The following is a 17,510-nucleotide window of genomic DNA, read 5'->3' on the forward strand; positions in this document are numbered from 1 at the left end:
CTGTGCGAACGAAAGCACGATGCGATGGGGTCGGAATAACCCCCATAAGCTTATCCAGATAATGGCTAACAATGGGGCTGTCATACAAGGACACAAGGCCTGTAGTATACAAGATGTCACTTGCATACTGCGATATCATAAAAATGCATTGGCGATCTTTCTGAAAACTCACAGTGTTTTAACTAGTGGATTATACATAGTCCCAATAAACATTAAACATACCAGCTTTGAATTAATATTTTTTTTTGCTTTGTTAAGTTTACATAGTAGCGCTCTAGGACTATAACCTAACTTTTCTTCCAAGGCAGACAGTTTGCAAAATGAAGTCTTATTTCATACCATAACAATCAACCTGTGTGGGAGCAGAAAACAAAGGTCATAACTTTACACTAGGCGTCAGATTTACTAAATGCTGGGTTTCTAAAGCCGCAAATGACCCATGGCTTTCACTAATGGATTTCAAAGAGCAAGAGTACGATGCTAAACATTTAGTAAATCTGCACCCAGAAGAGTGACTGTTTTTCGCTACGGATAGATGAAGAAACTGTTTGGAGATATTCATTTACGTATCCATACATAATAAAACAATCATATTCTTACCACTGATATTAAGGTCATAATCTCCAGCCGTAATGACATTCGGTACTAAGCCTTCTGTAGGTTGGCTGGAAGAGACAACGTCATTCAGTAGCTTGCGGATTGCTGCTTGTATGGGTGGCTGAGTAACTATGTTGTTTACGGTTATCTTCAGGTTTTTTATTACATGAAGCTGATTGCTGGGATCTCGCATATGAACTTAAAATGTTAAAAAAAAAAAAAAAAAAAGGAGAGAACGAAAAGTTGGTTAAGTTTCATAACAAGCAACCTAGATGCTGTATGACACAATATCCAGCTCACCAGAAACTGAATCATTTTCTTTTTTTACTAGCATCTTGAAAAATATGGACATAAAAGGATTCCTACTACCAGTGTACAAGAAATGAAAGAGTACTTTGAAGGTGGAAAGTAGCAACATGGAAAGAATTGTTTCACCCGACTACGCCAACTAGCAAATCGCAAAAATTCACTGCTATGTGACCACCAAACAGTGAAAGCATTTTTCTATATCCTTCATAATATAAAGAAATTCTTAAGAAATCCTAATGATGTCTAAGATCTTATTTTGGTTTGTCTAACTTTTTAACACATTGGGGGGGATTCAATTCTATGTGATGGATGTGCAATTCTGGTTGGCACACTGCACCTGCTGGCAATGACGTCGACATTACAGTAAATGTCCAAAATATGTGCAGTCAGAAACTGCTATGAAGAATGGCATCACAATGCTTTAAATTGAATTCCCTCCATTGAAGGAACTGAATTCCCATTATTGAGGGAAATCTATCAAACCTTCTAAAAAGGACAAGTGAGCCAATAGCAACCAGATTATCCATCTATACAATTGCTGCATTGTAAAGTTCTGTAAATCACATGAGAAAGTGCCAACAATAAATAATCAAACTAGAGGCCATTAGAACACAGGAAGATCAACCTTGAGTTTGGCGGTTTGTATGCGGCTACATACAAATGTTACAAAATACATTGGTTAAGATGCATACACACTGAGCGCTTTTCTCCCCTGCCCAGCGATGTCAGCGGGGGTGAACAGCTTTCCATAGCAGGACGCTATGGAAAGCCGCTCATGAAGCGGGAGCGCGCATCAGCGCTCATCGTTTGAGCATACACACTGGGCGGTTTTGAGCTGAAAGCAGCACAACACCAAATGTGAGCTGCTTTCAGCTCAAATTCGCTCAGTGTGTATGGGCCTTTAGTTTCTATCATTTGATGTTTTTTCTGCCATGTATTTAGACAAAGTTGTTGTTTTTTTATTACCCATAGGATCTCATCACACAGAATTAATCTCTGGATGCCACTGCATACAATATGTACAACACAGTACTGTTTTGTCATGATCTTGAAAAAATAAAATTATCTACATTTCATACTCAATTAAATAAATGCACGGTTAAAAAGCATAAGCTAAATCAGAATATGTGGAAAGCAATGTAGGAGGTCATATACAAGGAAGTTTGACAACTGCTACAAAATCAACTTGTACCTTCACACATCAAGTGGCCATTATGGACCATACAAAACGAAGCCAAATAGCATATGCCAGTGCTGTGTGGTTTACCTCCATGCAACCCACATGTCATAACAGACAGGAAATAAAAGCTGCCCACACCTGATGTAAAATGACCGTTATGTTCTATGAATATAAAATTGTTAAAAAATAAACTGTGGATGACATTAATAATAAGATTTTACTTACCGATAAATCTATTTCTCGTAGTCCGTAGTGGATGCTGGGGACTCCGTCAGGACCATGGGGAATAGCGGGCTCCGCAGGAGACAGGGCACATCTAAAAAGCTCTTTAGGTCACATGGTGTGTACTGGCTCCTCCCCCTATGACCCTCCTCCAGGCTTCAGTTAGGTACTGTGCCCGGACGAGCGTACACAATAAGGAAGGATCTTGAATCCCGGGTAAGACTCATACCAGCCACACCAATCACACCGTACAACTTGTGATCTGAACCCAGTTAACAGTATGATAACAAAACGAAGTAGCCTCTAAGAAGATGGCTCACAACAATAGTAATAACCCGATTTTTTTGTAACAATAACTATGTACAAACATTGCAGACAATCCGCACTTGGGATGGGCGCCCAGCATCCACTACGGACTACGAGAAATAGATTTATCGGTAAGTAAAATCTTATTTTCTCTAACGTCCTAGTGGATGCTGGGGACTCCGTCAGGACCATGGGGATTATACCAAAGCTCCCAAACGGGCGGGAGAGTGCGGATGACTCTGCAGCACCGAATGAGAGAACTCCAGGTCCTCTTTAGCCAGAGTATCAAATTTGTAAAATTTTACAAACGTGTTCTCCCTTGACTACGTAACTGCTCGACAAAGTTATAATGCCGAGACTCCTCGGGCAGCCGCCCAGGATGAATGCCACCTTCCTTGTGGAATGGCATCTACATATTTCGACTGTGACAGGCCTGCCACAGAATGTGCAAGCTGAATTGTACTACAAATCCAGCGTGCAATAGACTGCTTAGAAGCAGACGCACCCAGCTTGTTGGGTGCATACAATATAAACAGCAAGCCGTCCTAACTATATATATATATATATATATATATATATATATATATATATATATATATATTTATTTTTAGGGCCCTGACAACGTCTAGTAACTTGGAGTCCTCCAAGTCCCCAGTAGCCTCAGGCACCACAATAGGTTGTTTCAGGTGAAAACGCTGACACCCCTTTAGGAAGAAACTGGAGACGAGTCCCAGTTCTGCCCTGTTCAAATGGAAAATTATAATATGGGCTTTTGTAAGACACAGCCGCCCATTCTGACAATCGCCTGGCCGAGGCCAGGGCTAACAACATGGTCACTTTCCATGTGAGATATTGGTCAACAGCATGGTCACTTTCCATGTGAGATATTTCAAATCCACAGATTTGAGCGGTTCAAACCAATATGATTTTAAGGAATCCCAACACTATGTTGAGATCTCACGGTGCCCCTAGAGGCACAAAAAAACTGTATATGCAATACACCCTTTATAATCTGGACTTCAGGAACTGAAGTCAATTTTTTTCTGGAAGAAAATCTACAGGGCCGAAATTTAAATCTTAATGAACCCCAATTTGAGGCTCAAAACACTCCTGTTTTCAGGAAGTGCAGAAATCGACCTAGTTGAATTTCCTTCGTGGAGCCTTCCTGGCCTTACCCACGCAACATATTTTCACCACATGTGGTGATGACGTTGTGCGGTCACCTCCTTCCTGGCTTTAACCAAGGTAGGTATGACCTCTTATGGAATGTCTTTTCCCTTCAGGATCCGGCATTCAACCGCCATGCCGTCACACGCAGCCGCGGTAAATCTTGGAATATACATGGTACTTGCTGAAGCAAGTCCCATCTTAGCTCCCCAGGCCCTTAGTCCTCTGTGAGCATCTCTTGAAGTTCCGGGTACCAAGTCCCTCTTGGCCAATCCGGAGCCACTAGTATAGTTCATACTCCTCTATGTCTTATAATTCTCAATACCTTGGTTATGAGAAACAGAGGAGGGAACACATACACTGACTGGTACACCCACGGTGTTACCAGAACATCCACAGCTATCGCCTGAAGGTCTCAAGACCTGGCGGAATACCTGTCCCGTTTTTTGTTCGGGCGGGACGCCATCATGTCCACCTTTGGTCTTTGCCAACGGTCCACAATCATGCTGAAAAACTTCCCTATGAAGTTTCCACTCTCCCGGGTGGAGGTAATGCCTGCTGAGGAAGTCTGCTTCCCAGTCGTCCACTCCCGGAAAGAACACTGCTGACAGTGCTATCACATGATTTTCCGCCTAGCGAAAAATTCTTGCAGTTTTGACACTGCCCTCCTGCTTCTTGTGCCGCCCTTTCTGTTTACGTGGGCGACTGCCGTGATGTTATCCCACTGGATCAATACCGGCTGACCTTGAAGCAGAGGTCTTGCTAAGTTTGGAGCATTATATATTTGCTCTAAGCTTATTTATGCGGAGAGAATTCTCCAGACTTAATCACACTTCCCTGGAAATTTTTTCCTTGTGTGACTGTTCCCCAGCCTCTCAGGCTGGCCTCCGTGGTCACCGACATCCAATCCTGAATGCCGAATCTGCGGCCCTCTAGAAGATGAGCACTCTGTAATCACCACAGGAGAGACACCCTTGTCCTTGGATATAGGGTTATCCGCTGATGCATCTGAGGATGCGATCCGGACCATTTGTCCAGCAGATCCCATTGAAGAGTTCTTGCGGGAAATCTGCCGAATGGAATTGCTTCGTAATAAGCCACCATTTTTACCAGGACTCTTGTGCAATGATGCACTGACACTTTTCCTGGTTTTAGGAGGATCCCGATTATCTCGGATAACTCCCTGGCTTTCTCCACTGGGAGAAACACGTTTTTCTGGACTGTGTCCAGAATCATCCCTAGGAACAGTAGACGTGTCGTCGGAAAAAGCTGCGATTTTGGAATATTTAGAATCCACTCGTGCTGTCGTAGCACTACTTAAGATAGTGCTACTCCGACCTCCAACTGTTCTCTGGACCTTGCCCTTATCAGGAAAGCGTCCATGTTTCTTTTAAGAAAATTCATCATTCCGGCCATTACCTTGGTAAAGACCCGGGGCGCCGTGGACAATCCAAACGGCAGCGTCTGAACTGATAGTGACAGTTCTGTACCAGGAACCTGAAGTACCCTTGGTGAGAAGGGCAAATTTGGACCTGTAGGTAAGCGTCCCTGATATCCAGTGACACCATATCGTCCCCTTCTTCCTGGTTCGCTATCACTGCTCCGAGTGACTCCATCTTGATTTGAACGCTTGTATGCAAGTGTTCAAATATTTCAGATCTCACCGAGCCGGTTGGCTTCAGTACCACAATATAGTGTGGAATACTACCCCCTTCTGTAAAAGGGGTACTTTGATTATCACCTGCTGGGAATACAGCCTGTGAATTGTGTGAGGGGGAGACGTCTCGAATTTCTAATGTACACCTGGGATACTACATGTAGGATCCCGGAGTTCCCTTGCGAGTGAGCCCACTGCGTGCTGAAACTCTTGAGATGACCCCCTACCGCACCTGAGTCCGCTTGTACGGCCCCAGAGTTATGCTGCGGACTTGGCAGAAGCTGTGAGGGGCTTCTGTTCCTGGGAATGGGCTGCTTGCTGCAGTCTTCTTCCCTTTCCTCTACCCCTGGGCAGATATGACTGGCCTTTGCCCGCCTGCCCGTATGGGGACGAAAGGACTGAGACTGAAAAGACTGTGTCCTTTCTTGCCGATATGTGACTCGGGGTAACAAAAGGTGGATTTTTCAGCTGTTGCCATGGCCACCAGGTCCAATGGACCGCCCCTTTATACAGCAATACTTCCATATGCCGTCTGTAATCTGCCTCACCTGACCACTGTCGTGTCTTCGTCTGGCAGATATGTACATCACATTTACTCTTGATGCCAGAATACAATATATGCCTCTGCGCATCACGCATATATAGAAATGCATCCTTAAAATGCTCTATAGTAAATAAAATCTTGTCCCTGTCAAGGGTATCAAAATTTTCAGTCAGGAAATCCGACCAAGCCCCCTCAGCGCTGCACATCCATGCTGAGGCGATTGCTGGTCGTAGTATAACACCAGTATGTGTGTATATACTGTTATGATATTTTCCAGCATCCTATCAGCTGGCTCCTTGAGGCGGCCGTATCTGGAGACGGTAACGCCATGTTTTTACAAGCGTGTGAGCGCCTTATCCACCCTAAGGTGTGTTTTCCAACTCGCCCTTACTTCTGGCGGGAAAGGGTATACCGCCCATAACTTTCTATCGGAGGAACCCCACGTATCATCACACACTTCATTTAATTTATCTGATTCAGGCAAAACTACAAGTAGTTTATTCCCACCCAACAAAATACCCTTATTTGTGGTACTTGTGGTATCAGAAATATGTAACACCTCCTTCATTGCCCTTAACATGTAACTTGTGGCCCTAAAGGAAAAATACGTTTGTTTCTTCACCGTCGACACTGGGGTCAGTGTCCGTGTCAGTGTCTGTCGACCGACTGAGGTAAATGGGCGTTTTTACAAGCCCCTGACGGTGTCTGAGACGCCTGGACCAATACTAATTTGTCCGCCGGCTGTCTCATGTCGTCAACCGGCTTGCAGCGTGTTGACATTATCACGTAATTCCATAAGTAAGCCATCCATTCATGTGTCGACTCCCTAGAGAGTGACCTCACTATTACAGGCAATTTGCTCCGTCTCCTCACCAACATTTTCCTCATACATGTCGACACACACGTACCGACCTATAGCACACACACAGGGAATGCTCTGATAGAGGACAGGACCCACTAGCCCTTTGGGGAGACAGAGGGAGAGTTTGCCAGCACACACCAAAATGCTATAATTATACAGGGACAACCTTTATATAAGTGTTCCTCCCTTATAGCATTTAATATATATTTATATCGCCAAATCATTGCCCCCCCTCTCTGTTATAACCCTGTTTCTGTAGTGCAGTGCAGGGGAGAGCATGGGAGCCTTCCCCTCAGCCTTTCTGTGAGGGAAAATGGCGCCTGTGTGCTGAGGAGAATAAGCTCCGCCCCTTTCTCGGCGGGCTTTTCCTCCCGGTTTTTTAATACTGGCCTGGGTTAAAATACATACATATAGCCTTAATGGCTATATGTGGTGTATTTCTTTTGCCAAATTAGGTATTTATATTGCTGCCCAGGGCGCCCCCAGCAGCGCCCTGCACCCTCCGTGACCGTGTCAGTGAGCCTGTGAGACAACAATGGCGCACAGCTGCAGTGCTGTGCGCTACCTCTATGAAGACTGAGAAGCCTTCTGCCGCCTGTCACCGGACCTCCGTCTCTGCCGTCTTCAGCGTCTGTAAGGGGGATCGGCGGCGCGGCTCCGGGACGAACCCCAGGCTGACCTGTGTTCCGACTCCCTCTGGAGCTCAGTGTCCAGTAGCCTAAGACTTCAATCCTCCTGCACGCAGGTGAGTTGCAAGTCTCTCCCCTAAGTCCCACGTTGCAGTGATCCTGTCGCCAGCAGGTATCACTGATTAGTTTAAACCTAAAAAAGACTTTTCTAAACAGCTCTATAAGAGAGCCATCCAGGTTGCACCCTACTCGGCCGGGCACAGAAACCTAACTGAAGCCTGGAGGAGGGTCATAGGGGGAGGAGCCAGTACACACCATGTGACCTAAAGAGCTTTTTAGATGTGCCCTGTCTCCTGCGGAGCCCGCTATTCCCCATGGTCCTGACGGAGTCCCCAGCATCCACTAGGACGTTAGAGAAAGATCCTTTATTTCAGCACTCGAGCACAATCCCTTATGTCACTTTTACACAGAGCTTTTGACATGGGTTATTGCCAGGTTAACCTGGGTCATGGCTCAGTGTAGAGGGGTTAACCAAGGTACAGTGACATGGGACTCCAGCCCGGGTAGCTTGCAGGGATGGTTCAGGGAATGTCCCGGGTTAGGTGGCAGTGTGCGGTTGCCATTGACAGCATCACGGAAGACACAATACAGCACAAGGAAATAATGTCATCTCCAAGTGCCAGCACTGCACCCTTGGGAAGTGTGAATGATGCCAACCGGGAATAACATAGGTCGGTGCCGCAGTGTGAAAGGGGTCTGTCCAAATCCCGAGTCAGAAATGGGACTCTGGTGTAAAAGGGCTATTAATTAGTACCACTGTCATTTTTGTTTAACCATCTGTACTCAGGCATGGATATCCTTAAAACATGGACTGTAACGATGCGTTGGGGGCCAAGATTGGGAAACACTGCTTGTGTTTGATACCTGCAAAACAGAAAAAGTCCCATTCACGCAAGCAACGTAACCCGTGCGTCCCACATCGCACCCCGTGCCCTACCCACCTGCCTGCAATGCACCCTGAGCCCTGTCCTCACACCCTCAATGTACCCCATGCCCTCACTGCTTGCCTGAAAAGCACCCCATGCACACATTACGCTCCCCGTGCAAGCCCACCACATATCCTGTGCTGTGAATGCTGCATAGCAACCCATACCTGTCACCCATACCAACACAGCGTCCCCTCGCAGGAGAGGACAAATATGTCAGTGGTGTGCCCATTACTATAAGATGCGGTGCTGCATGGTACAGGTGTGACAGCCAGCGCTGCGTGAGCCGCAGGCACAGGCTGCCCTTGCAGCACATACTCACCCTCAGTGCTGAGTCTGCAGAAGGGCCGGACTAGCTCGCAGAAGGACAACTGGTTTTTGCGGGCGAGCGCCTCGGCCTCCTCGCTGCACAGCGCCGCCACCTGCGGTATGAAGGAGTCCTGGAGGAACTCGTGCACGGAGAGCAGGCACTGCGCCATGCCAGGCCGGGGAACCGGATTCCCTTCTCACACACCGGACAGGGATCCCAGATCAGGGCCCGCACAGCATATCACTGCGCCGCGTATGGCCGCACCGTGCGGGAAGGAAGGAGGCGATGGTGTCGGTCTTCGGTACAGCTCAGCTTCCTCTCACCCTGACGCCCTCCGCCCGCTCCAGTCAGCCGGTTCCAGCCTGTCACGTGACTTCCGCGCCTGTCACCAGAGCTGGCGGGGGCGCGCACAGGCTCGCGAGCGCAGCAAGGGGCAGGGACAACGCGGCCGGTCGTTACGTCACATGTTGTGCTGGCCACTGTGGGCAGTGGTACTGGGCTGGCTACTACTAGGCAGAAGTCAACTAGGAAAGAAGGGCAGCGCAGTGGTGGTCAGTACTGGCACTGCCAGGCTCTGCACTGGCTGACAGCGATGCCGCCTGGGAGACCCAGCAGCTCTCTCTGGCTGTGAAAGTGGCAGCTGCAGATGCACAGGGGGCTCTGTAGTCTATGAAGGCTGAAATTATTTTTTTATTTTTTTATTTGTAATAAGCGCATACCCTCCAACTGTACCTTTTTATTAGGTACAGTACTTTTTTTTTATGGCCTGTACCTATTTTTGTCTCTCCAAACTTCCATTGAAAGTATAGGGAAAGGGGCGTGGTCACGCCCCCTTTACTTGTGGCCATGCCCCTTTTTCTAAGTTGTACCTATTTTTGTGTGTAAAATGTTGGAGGGTACAGAGGCGGAACTACCGCCAGTGCGACCAGTGCGTTGCACTGGGGCCCGCCTCTGTCCAGGGGCCCAAAGCATGTAATGAGTCAAACTGACTCATTACATGCCGCTGAGCGCTGCGGGCAACCGCTGCCCGCAGCGCACAGCCGCCCGGAGAGAGGAGAGGAGCAGCGGCGGTACGGGGGAGAAGGAGGAGGGTGGTGGAGGAGGGAGCCGCAGCAGCGCTTTACTACTGGTGGAGGCGCTGCTGCTGCTGCCCCTCTGCTTCACTATAGGCTGTCTTCCGAGAACAGCCTATATAGTGAAGCAGAGGGGCAGCAGCGCCTCCACCAATGACACAGCGCTGCTGCGGCTCCCTCCTCCACCTCCCTCCTCCTTCTCTTCAGCCCGGGAATCGTCTGACGCTGCACTGAGGAGCCTGAGCCAGCGGAGACGCCGGAGAGGGTAAGTATAATTCTTTCTTTCTGTCTCTTTCTTTCTTTGTTGGGACTGCCTGCCGCTATGTGTATAAATGGGGGACTGCCTGCCGCAATGTGTAAAAATGGGGGACTGCCTGCCGCTATGTGTAAAAAGGGGGAATCTGCCTGCCGCTATGTGTAAAAAGGGGGAATCTGCCTGCCGCAATGTGTAAAAATGGGGGACTGCCTGCCGCAATGTGTGAAAAGGGGGAATCTGCCTGCCGCAATGTGTAAAAATCGGGGACTGCCTGCCGCAATGTGTAAAAACGGGGGACTGCCTGCCGCAATGTGTAAAAAGGGGGGACTGCCTGCCGCTATGTGTAAAAATGGGGAATCTGCCTGCCGCTATGTGTAAAAAGGGGGAATCTGCCTGCCGTAATGTGTAAAAAGGGGGACTGCCTGCCGCAATGTGTAAAAAGGGGGAATCTGCCTGCCGCAATGTGTAAAAACGGGGGACTGCCTGCCGCAATGTGTAAAAAGGGGGAATCTGCCTGCCGCAATGTGTAAAAAGGGGGGACTGCCTGCCGCTATGTGTAAAAATGAGGAATCTGCCTGCCGCTATGTGGAAAAAGGGGGAATCTGCCTGCCGTAATGTGTAAAAAGGGGGACGCTGTCTGCCGTAATGTGTAACAAGGGCACGCTGTCTGCCGTAATGTGTAACAAGGGCACGCTGTCTGCCGTAATGTGTAACAAGGGCACGCTGTCTGCCGTAATGTGTAAAAAGGGGACGCTGTCTGCCGTCATGTGTAAAAAGTGCACGCTGTCTGCCGTAATATGTAAAAAGGGGGACGCTGTCTGCCGTAAATGTGTAAAAAGGGGGATGCTGTCTGCCGTAATGTGTAAAAAGGGGGACGCTGTCTGCCGTATTGTGTAAAAAGGGGACGCTGTCTGCCGTAATGTGTAAAAAGAGGAATCTGTCCGCTGTAAGGTGTAAAAGGGTCTCTACCTGGTGTAAGTGGTGCTACTGTGCGGCGTAATTTGAAGAATGGAGACTACTGTGAACCGTTTTATGAATTGGTATTATTTTGTGGCCACACCCCTTCCCCACGAAGCCACGCCACTATGTATTTCTCTTACGTCCTAGAGGATGCTGGGGACTCCGTAAGACCATGGGGTATAGACGGGCTCCGCAGGAGATAGGGCACCTAAAAAGAACTTTGACTATGGGTGTGCACTGGCTCCTCCCTCTATGCCCCTCCTCCAGACCTCAGTTAGATCTTGTGCCCAGAGGAGAATGGGTGAACTGCAGAGAGCTCTCCAGAGTTTTCTGTGGAAAAATAATTTTGTTAGGTTTTTTATTTTCAGGGAGTCCTGTTGGCAACAGGCTCCCTGCATCGTGGGACCGAGGAGAGAGAAGTAGAGCTGGCTTGTCAAGTTGGGCACTGCTTCTAAGGCTACTGGACACCATTAGCTCCAGAGGGAGTCGGAACACAGGTCTCACCTGGGGTTCGTCCCGGAGCCGCGCCTCCGTCCTCCTCACAGATGCCGTAGGTAGAAGCGGATAGAGAAGACAGAAGACATCTTAGGCGGCAGAAGACATCAGATCTTCATGAGGTAAGGCGCGCAGCGGTAAGCTGCGCGCCATTGCTCCCAGTCACACACACACAGAGCAGCACTGAAGGGTGCAGGGCGCAAGGTAGGGGGGGGCCGCCCTGGGCAGCAATAAACCTCACATTTTGGCACAAATACAGTGGCATTAGACTGCGGAGGCAGTAAATCGCTGATTCCCGGCCATTTTATTGAAAAATCACTGGGACCGAAGCCCGCCGTCGGGTGGGCGGGGCTTAATCCTCAGCACTAACCAGCGCCATTTTCTCCACAGAAACCAGGGACGTGCAGTGTCATTAATGATTAAAATAATACAAAGAAGATACTTATGACACATATTCTGTGTCATAAGTATCTTCTTTAGCCTTTATATTATTTGAATCATCTTTCTAAAAAAAAAACTGTTTTAAAAAGGTTTCAGAGGCACCGCTCTCGGTGCCTCCCGCTGTTAGTATTAAAGGGCTGGAAGCGGGGGGCGGGGCCAAGAATGGGGCAGAAAAAAACCCATTGAAAAAGCCCTGTAAGCGGCACCTAGTACAAGTTCCGCTTTGACAGGGGCGTGCTTTCAGCCGATATGAAAGCACGCCCCTGTCACTTAGTCAGGTTCTGATTGGTCACTGGTCGATTCAGGGAGGGGGGCACCAAGGAACATACCCCCCCCCCCCTGTCATCTAGTAAATATGTGGCAGCCTCCTCCCGTCCGTCCCCCAGCCCATCCCGCAGCCTGTCCCCCTGCACAGTGACATACACGGTAGAGGGGGCTGCTGCTGGACCAGGAACAGGGCACAGCCAGAGAGTGTACCTTCACCTTGAGCAGACTTATCCTCACTCCCCCTGTGACACCGCCGGAGGGCCTTTTTAACGCATACGCGGGTGAGTAGGGCACCGCGTAGAGGAGGGCGTCCTGACATGCTGCAGTACCTTGTTTAACCCTCTGGGTAGTTGCCTGCAGGAGACGCACACAGAGTAAGTGTCATTGGCGCTGGTGTCCGGCACCGCACCGCTTCACAGTACAGGGAAGAAACAGTAGATAAACTACAGCTCCCAGCAACCCTTGCAAGGGTTGCTGGGAGCTGTAGTTTATCTACTGTTTCTTCCCTGTACTGTGAAGCAGTGCGGTGCCGGACACCAGCGCCAATGACACTTACTCTGTGTGCGTCTCCTGCAGGCAACTACCCAGAGGGTTTCCAGCCCTGTAAGTGATCAGACAATTCTGTCTCTTGTATCTATATTATTTAATAAACTAATATTTGATTTAAAAAAATTTTTAGCGCTCCTTATCATTGGGAAGAGACCAATGTGCTTGTATGTTCTTGTATCTATGTACCCATTCTCTTTTTTTCGTGGAGCAGCATAAAAAGTCACTGCAATAAGTATCACTCGGCTCTGAAAAGAAATTAAGATATTTATCTCCTGTAATCAGTGGTCGAAGTGGGGCGATATACGGTGGTATGGTATACCGCGACTTCTTCCAGTGCAGCAGGAGGCGAGGGATGTGGCCATCCTGCTTCACATGGTGCTCCGCCCGCTGCTCACCGCTGCCAGCTGCCGCCAGCCGCCCACCGCCACCAGCCGCAACAAATGGCGGTCAGAGGAACCTCACCACCGCTGCTCATGGGTGCCTCCGTCAACCACAGTCAGGTAATGTTCCCCTGCTGTCACCCTCTCTCCCTGTCATTACTGTCCCTGTCCCTACTGTCACTCTCTCTCTCCCTGCTGTCACTGTCGTCACTCTCTTTCTCCCTGTCGTTACTCTCTCTCCCTGTCGTCACTCTCTCCTTGTCCCCGCTGTCACTCTGGCTGTCCCTGCTGTCACAATTTCAGCTCATTCAGTGTGCTATAATGTGAATTTCGGCTCATTCAGTGTGCTATAATGTGAATTTCAGCTCATTCAGTGTGCTATAATGTGAATTTCGGCTCATTCAGTGTGCTACAATGTGAATTTCAGCTCATTCAGTGTGCTATAATGTGAATTTCGGCTCATTCAGTATGCTATAATGTGAATTTCAGCTCATTCAGTGTGCTATAATGTGAATTTCGGCTCATTCAGTGTGCTATAATGTGAATTTCAGCTCATTCAGTGTGCTATACTGTGAAAGTGGATCATTCAGTGTGCTATAATGTGAGTTTCGGCTCGTACCGTGTGCTATAATGTGAATTTCAGCTCGTACCATGTGCTATAAGGGAAAGGGGCACCAGTACTAGATAGTAGAAGGGGTTCTACTACACTGGACACGCCCCCTTTTCTGGAGCACGCGCGCTTTCGGCGCGTGCATAATTGCGTCCTTGACTTATCCATACTTCTTGATGGTGTCACCCTCTCCCTGGCATCACCATCTCCCTGTCACCCACTGCTGTCACCCTCTCCCTGGCATCACACTCTTCCTGTCACCCTTTTATTTTATAAAAATGTACAATATATTAGCCGCCTACTCATCACAAGTCTTATGAGCAGGCAGGCTGCGGGCATTGGCAGCGACGGTATTGGTCTGAGATGCGGATTAGTGGCAGGGGGCCTGGGCAGTTGATGGTGTGCAATTTTGTAAGGCATTGGCGGGGGTGGTAGCCATTAGTGGCAGGGGTAGCGGGCATCAGGGATGGCGGTGGTAGCAGGCATCAGCTTAGGGGAAGTAGCAGGCATTGGTTCCACGGTGGTAGTTGTCATTGCAGGACATTGCGGACATTATGGCTGCAGTGCCTCACCAGCCACTGACAGAAACTGCATGAGAAAGAAAACGCTGGCTCCCTGGTCTCTCCCCTGCTGAACACAGGCTGGAAAAAAGAGGAGGGGGGCACTTTGGCGACGCAGTGAGTGGGAATTGACATAATATATAAAATATATAATATATATAAAAAAGCGCTATCTGGATATATATATATATTTTCTTCCAGTGTTGTTAAGCGCTGGTGTGTGCTGGCATACTCTTTCTCTGTCTCTCCTTAGGACCTGGTTGGGGGTTTGTCCCCTTATAGGTTAATCCCTGTGTGTGGGGGTGTCGGTACGTGTGTGTCGACATGTCTGAGGCGGAAGGCTTCCCCAAGGAGGAGGTGGAGCAAATGAGTGGTGTGTCCCCGTCGGTTGTGCCGACTCCAGATTTGATGACATGTGGCATACGTTGATGCAAGTGTGGCATTCTTTACATAAAAGGCTTGATAAGGCTGGTTTAGGGGGGACATCAGGCGGTCAATCCTCAGATTGGACCGACTCACAGGGCCCGTCGGGGTCTCAAAAGCGTCCCTTAACACAAGACACTACTACCGACACGGATTCTGATTCCAGTGTCGACTATGACAAAGTAAAATTGCACCCTAGGGTGACTAAAACCATTCAGTGCATGATTGTGGCAATAAGGGATGTGTTGCATATGGTGGATGAACCCTCGGTCCCCGACACAAGTTTAAGGAAAAGAAAAAGATTATTAATTTTCCCACATCTCATGAATTAAATGAGTTCTTTGGGAAAGCTTGGGAGACTCCAGATAAGAGACCGCAGATCCCCAAAATAATTTTTATGGCATAACCTTTCCCTAAGCAGGACAGGGAGATTTGGGAATCACCCCCCACTGTGGACAAGGCCCTGACGCGCTTGTCCAAGAAAGTGGCGCTACCGTCTCCTGACACAGCGGCCCTTAAGGACCCTGCAGATCGCAGGCAAGAAACTACATTAAAGGGTATTTATTCTCATACCGGTGCTGTGTTAAGACCGACGATTGCGTCGGCATGGGTGTGTAGCGCAATTGCAGTTTGGACAGATGAGCTGACAGATCAATTTGATACTATGGATAAGGATACTATATTCCTAACCCTAGCCCATATAAAAGACGCAGTCTTATTTATGAGGGATGCTCAAAGGGACATTGGATTGCTAGCTTACAGGGCCAATGCCATGTCTATCTCAGCGAGAAGATCCTTATGGACTCGCCAATGGACGGGTGATGCGGATTCCAAAAAACATATGGAAGTACTACCCTATATGGGTGATGTATTGTTTGGGGATGGGCTGACGGACCTGGTTTCCACAGCTACAGCAGGTAAATCAAATTTTTTACCATATATTCCCCAACAGCAAAAGAAAGCAACACCCTATCAGATGCAGTCCTTTCGGTCGCACAAGTCCAAAAGAGGTCGGGGATCCTCTTTCCTCGCTAGAGGTAAGGGCAGAGGCAAGAGGGCACCTGCTTCGGCAGGTGCCCAGGAACAAAAGTCCTCCCCGGCTGCTCCAAAAACCACAGCATGACGCTGGGACTCCCCTGAGGGAGTCCGCACCGGTGGGGGCACGTCTTCGACTTTTCAGTCAGGCCTGGGTCAGTTCGGACCTGAATCCCTGGGTGTTGGAAATAGTTTCCCAGGGTTACAAATTGGATTTCGAGGATGTGCCCCCGAGCCGATTTTTCAAATCGGCCCTACCAGCTTCCACATCGGAGAGGGATGTAGTGTTAGCTGCAATTCAAACGCTGTGTATACAGCAAGTGATAATCAAGGTTCCCCTGCACCAGCAGGGAAGAGGTTACTATTCAACCCTATTTGTGGTCCCGAAACCGGACGGTACGGTCAGACCGATTTTAAATCTGAAATCCCTAAACCTGTACATAAAAAGATTCAAATTCAAAATGGAATCTCTCAGAGCGATAATAGCCAACATGGAGGAGGGAGAGTGTATGGTGTCTCTGGACATAAAGGATGCGTACCTTCATGTCCCCATATATGCCCCCCATCAGGAATACCTGAGATTCGCTGTACAGGATTGTCATTACCAATTTCAGACGTTGCCGTTTGGACTTTCCACGGCCCCGAGGATTTTCACCAAAATAATGGCGGAAATGATGGTGGTCCTGCGCAAGCATGGAGTCACAATTATCCCATACTTGGACGATCTCCTGATAAAAGCGAGATCAAGGGAGAAATTGCTGAGCAGTGTGGCGCTCTCTCTGAGAGTGCTCCAGCAACACGGTTGGATTATAAATCTACCAAAGTCACAGTTGATTCCGACAACTCGACTACCGTTCCTAGGTATGATACCTTATACGGAACAAATGAAGGTCTTTCTCCCAATAGAGAAAGCCCAAGACATACAGAACATGGTCAGAGACCTGCTAAAACCGAAAAGGGTGTCAGTTCACCAATGCACTCGAGTTCTGGGGAAAATGGTGGCGGCCTACGAGGCCATTCCCTTCGGAAGGTTCCATGCAAGGACTTTTCAATGGGACCTTCTGGACAAGTGGTCAGGGTCCCATCTGCACTTACATCGGAAAATAACTCTGTCCCCAGGAACCAGAGTGTCCCTCCTGTGGTGGTTGCAAAGTGCTCACCTGCTGGAGGGTCGCCGGTTCGGCATTCAGGACTGGATCCTGGTTACCACGGACGCGAGCCTCCGAGAATGGGGAGCAGTCACACAGGGAAAGACGTTTCAGGGTCTTTGGTCAGACTAGGAGTCCTGTCTACACATCAATGTGTTGGAACTCAGGGCCTTCGACAAGCGGAGAGTTTTCTTCGAAACCTACCGGTTCTGATTCAATCAGACAATGTCACAGCAGTGGCTCATGTGAACCGCCAAGGCGGGACAAGAAGCAGAGTCGCGATGGCGGAAGCCACAAGGATACTTCGCTGGGCGGAAAATCATGTAAGCGCTCTGTCGGCTGTCTTCATTCCGGGAGTGGACAACTGGGAAGCAGACTTCCTCAGCAGACGCGATCTCCATCCAGGAGAGTGGGGACTTTATCAAGAAGTCTTTGCAGACGTAACACGTCTTTGGGGAACTCCTCAAATAGACATGATGGCGTCACGCCTCAACAAAAAAAAAAAAACTTCGGAGGTATTGCGCAAGGTCTCGGGACCCTCAGG

At 48.7% G+C, this 17,510-nt stretch overlaps 1 protein-coding gene across 7 annotated transcripts in view; it reads right to left on the reverse strand.

Annotated features, from left to right (window-relative positions):
* Positions 1–9,242, reverse strand: part of TRAPPC8 (trafficking protein particle complex subunit 8) — a 324,404-nt gene extending 315,162 nt beyond the window's left edge. For 4 of the 7 annotated variants that reach the window (XM_063923654.1, XM_063923653.1, XM_063923652.1 and 1 more), the window contains exons 1-2: positions 8,782–9,241; positions 601–795 (exon numbers count right to left, since the gene is read on the reverse strand). In XM_063923654.1, the coding sequence (XP_063779724.1) occupies positions 601–795; positions 8,782–8,938 (352 nt within the window). In that variant the 5' untranslated portion in view covers positions 8,939–9,241. Of the gene's footprint in view, positions 1–600; positions 796–8,781 lie in introns of all 7 variants that reach the window. The other 3 variants (XM_063923655.1, XM_063923656.1, XM_063923649.1) reach the window with 2 other exon arrangements.
* Between the last annotated feature and the right edge of the window lie 8,268 nt (positions 9,243–17,510).

This window comes from Pseudophryne corroboree, chromosome 5 (assembly GCF_028390025.1).
Source record: "Pseudophryne corroboree isolate aPseCor3 chromosome 5, aPseCor3.hap2, whole genome shotgun sequence".
Taxonomy (NCBI): Eukaryota; Metazoa; Chordata; class Amphibia; order Anura; family Myobatrachidae; genus Pseudophryne; species Pseudophryne corroboree.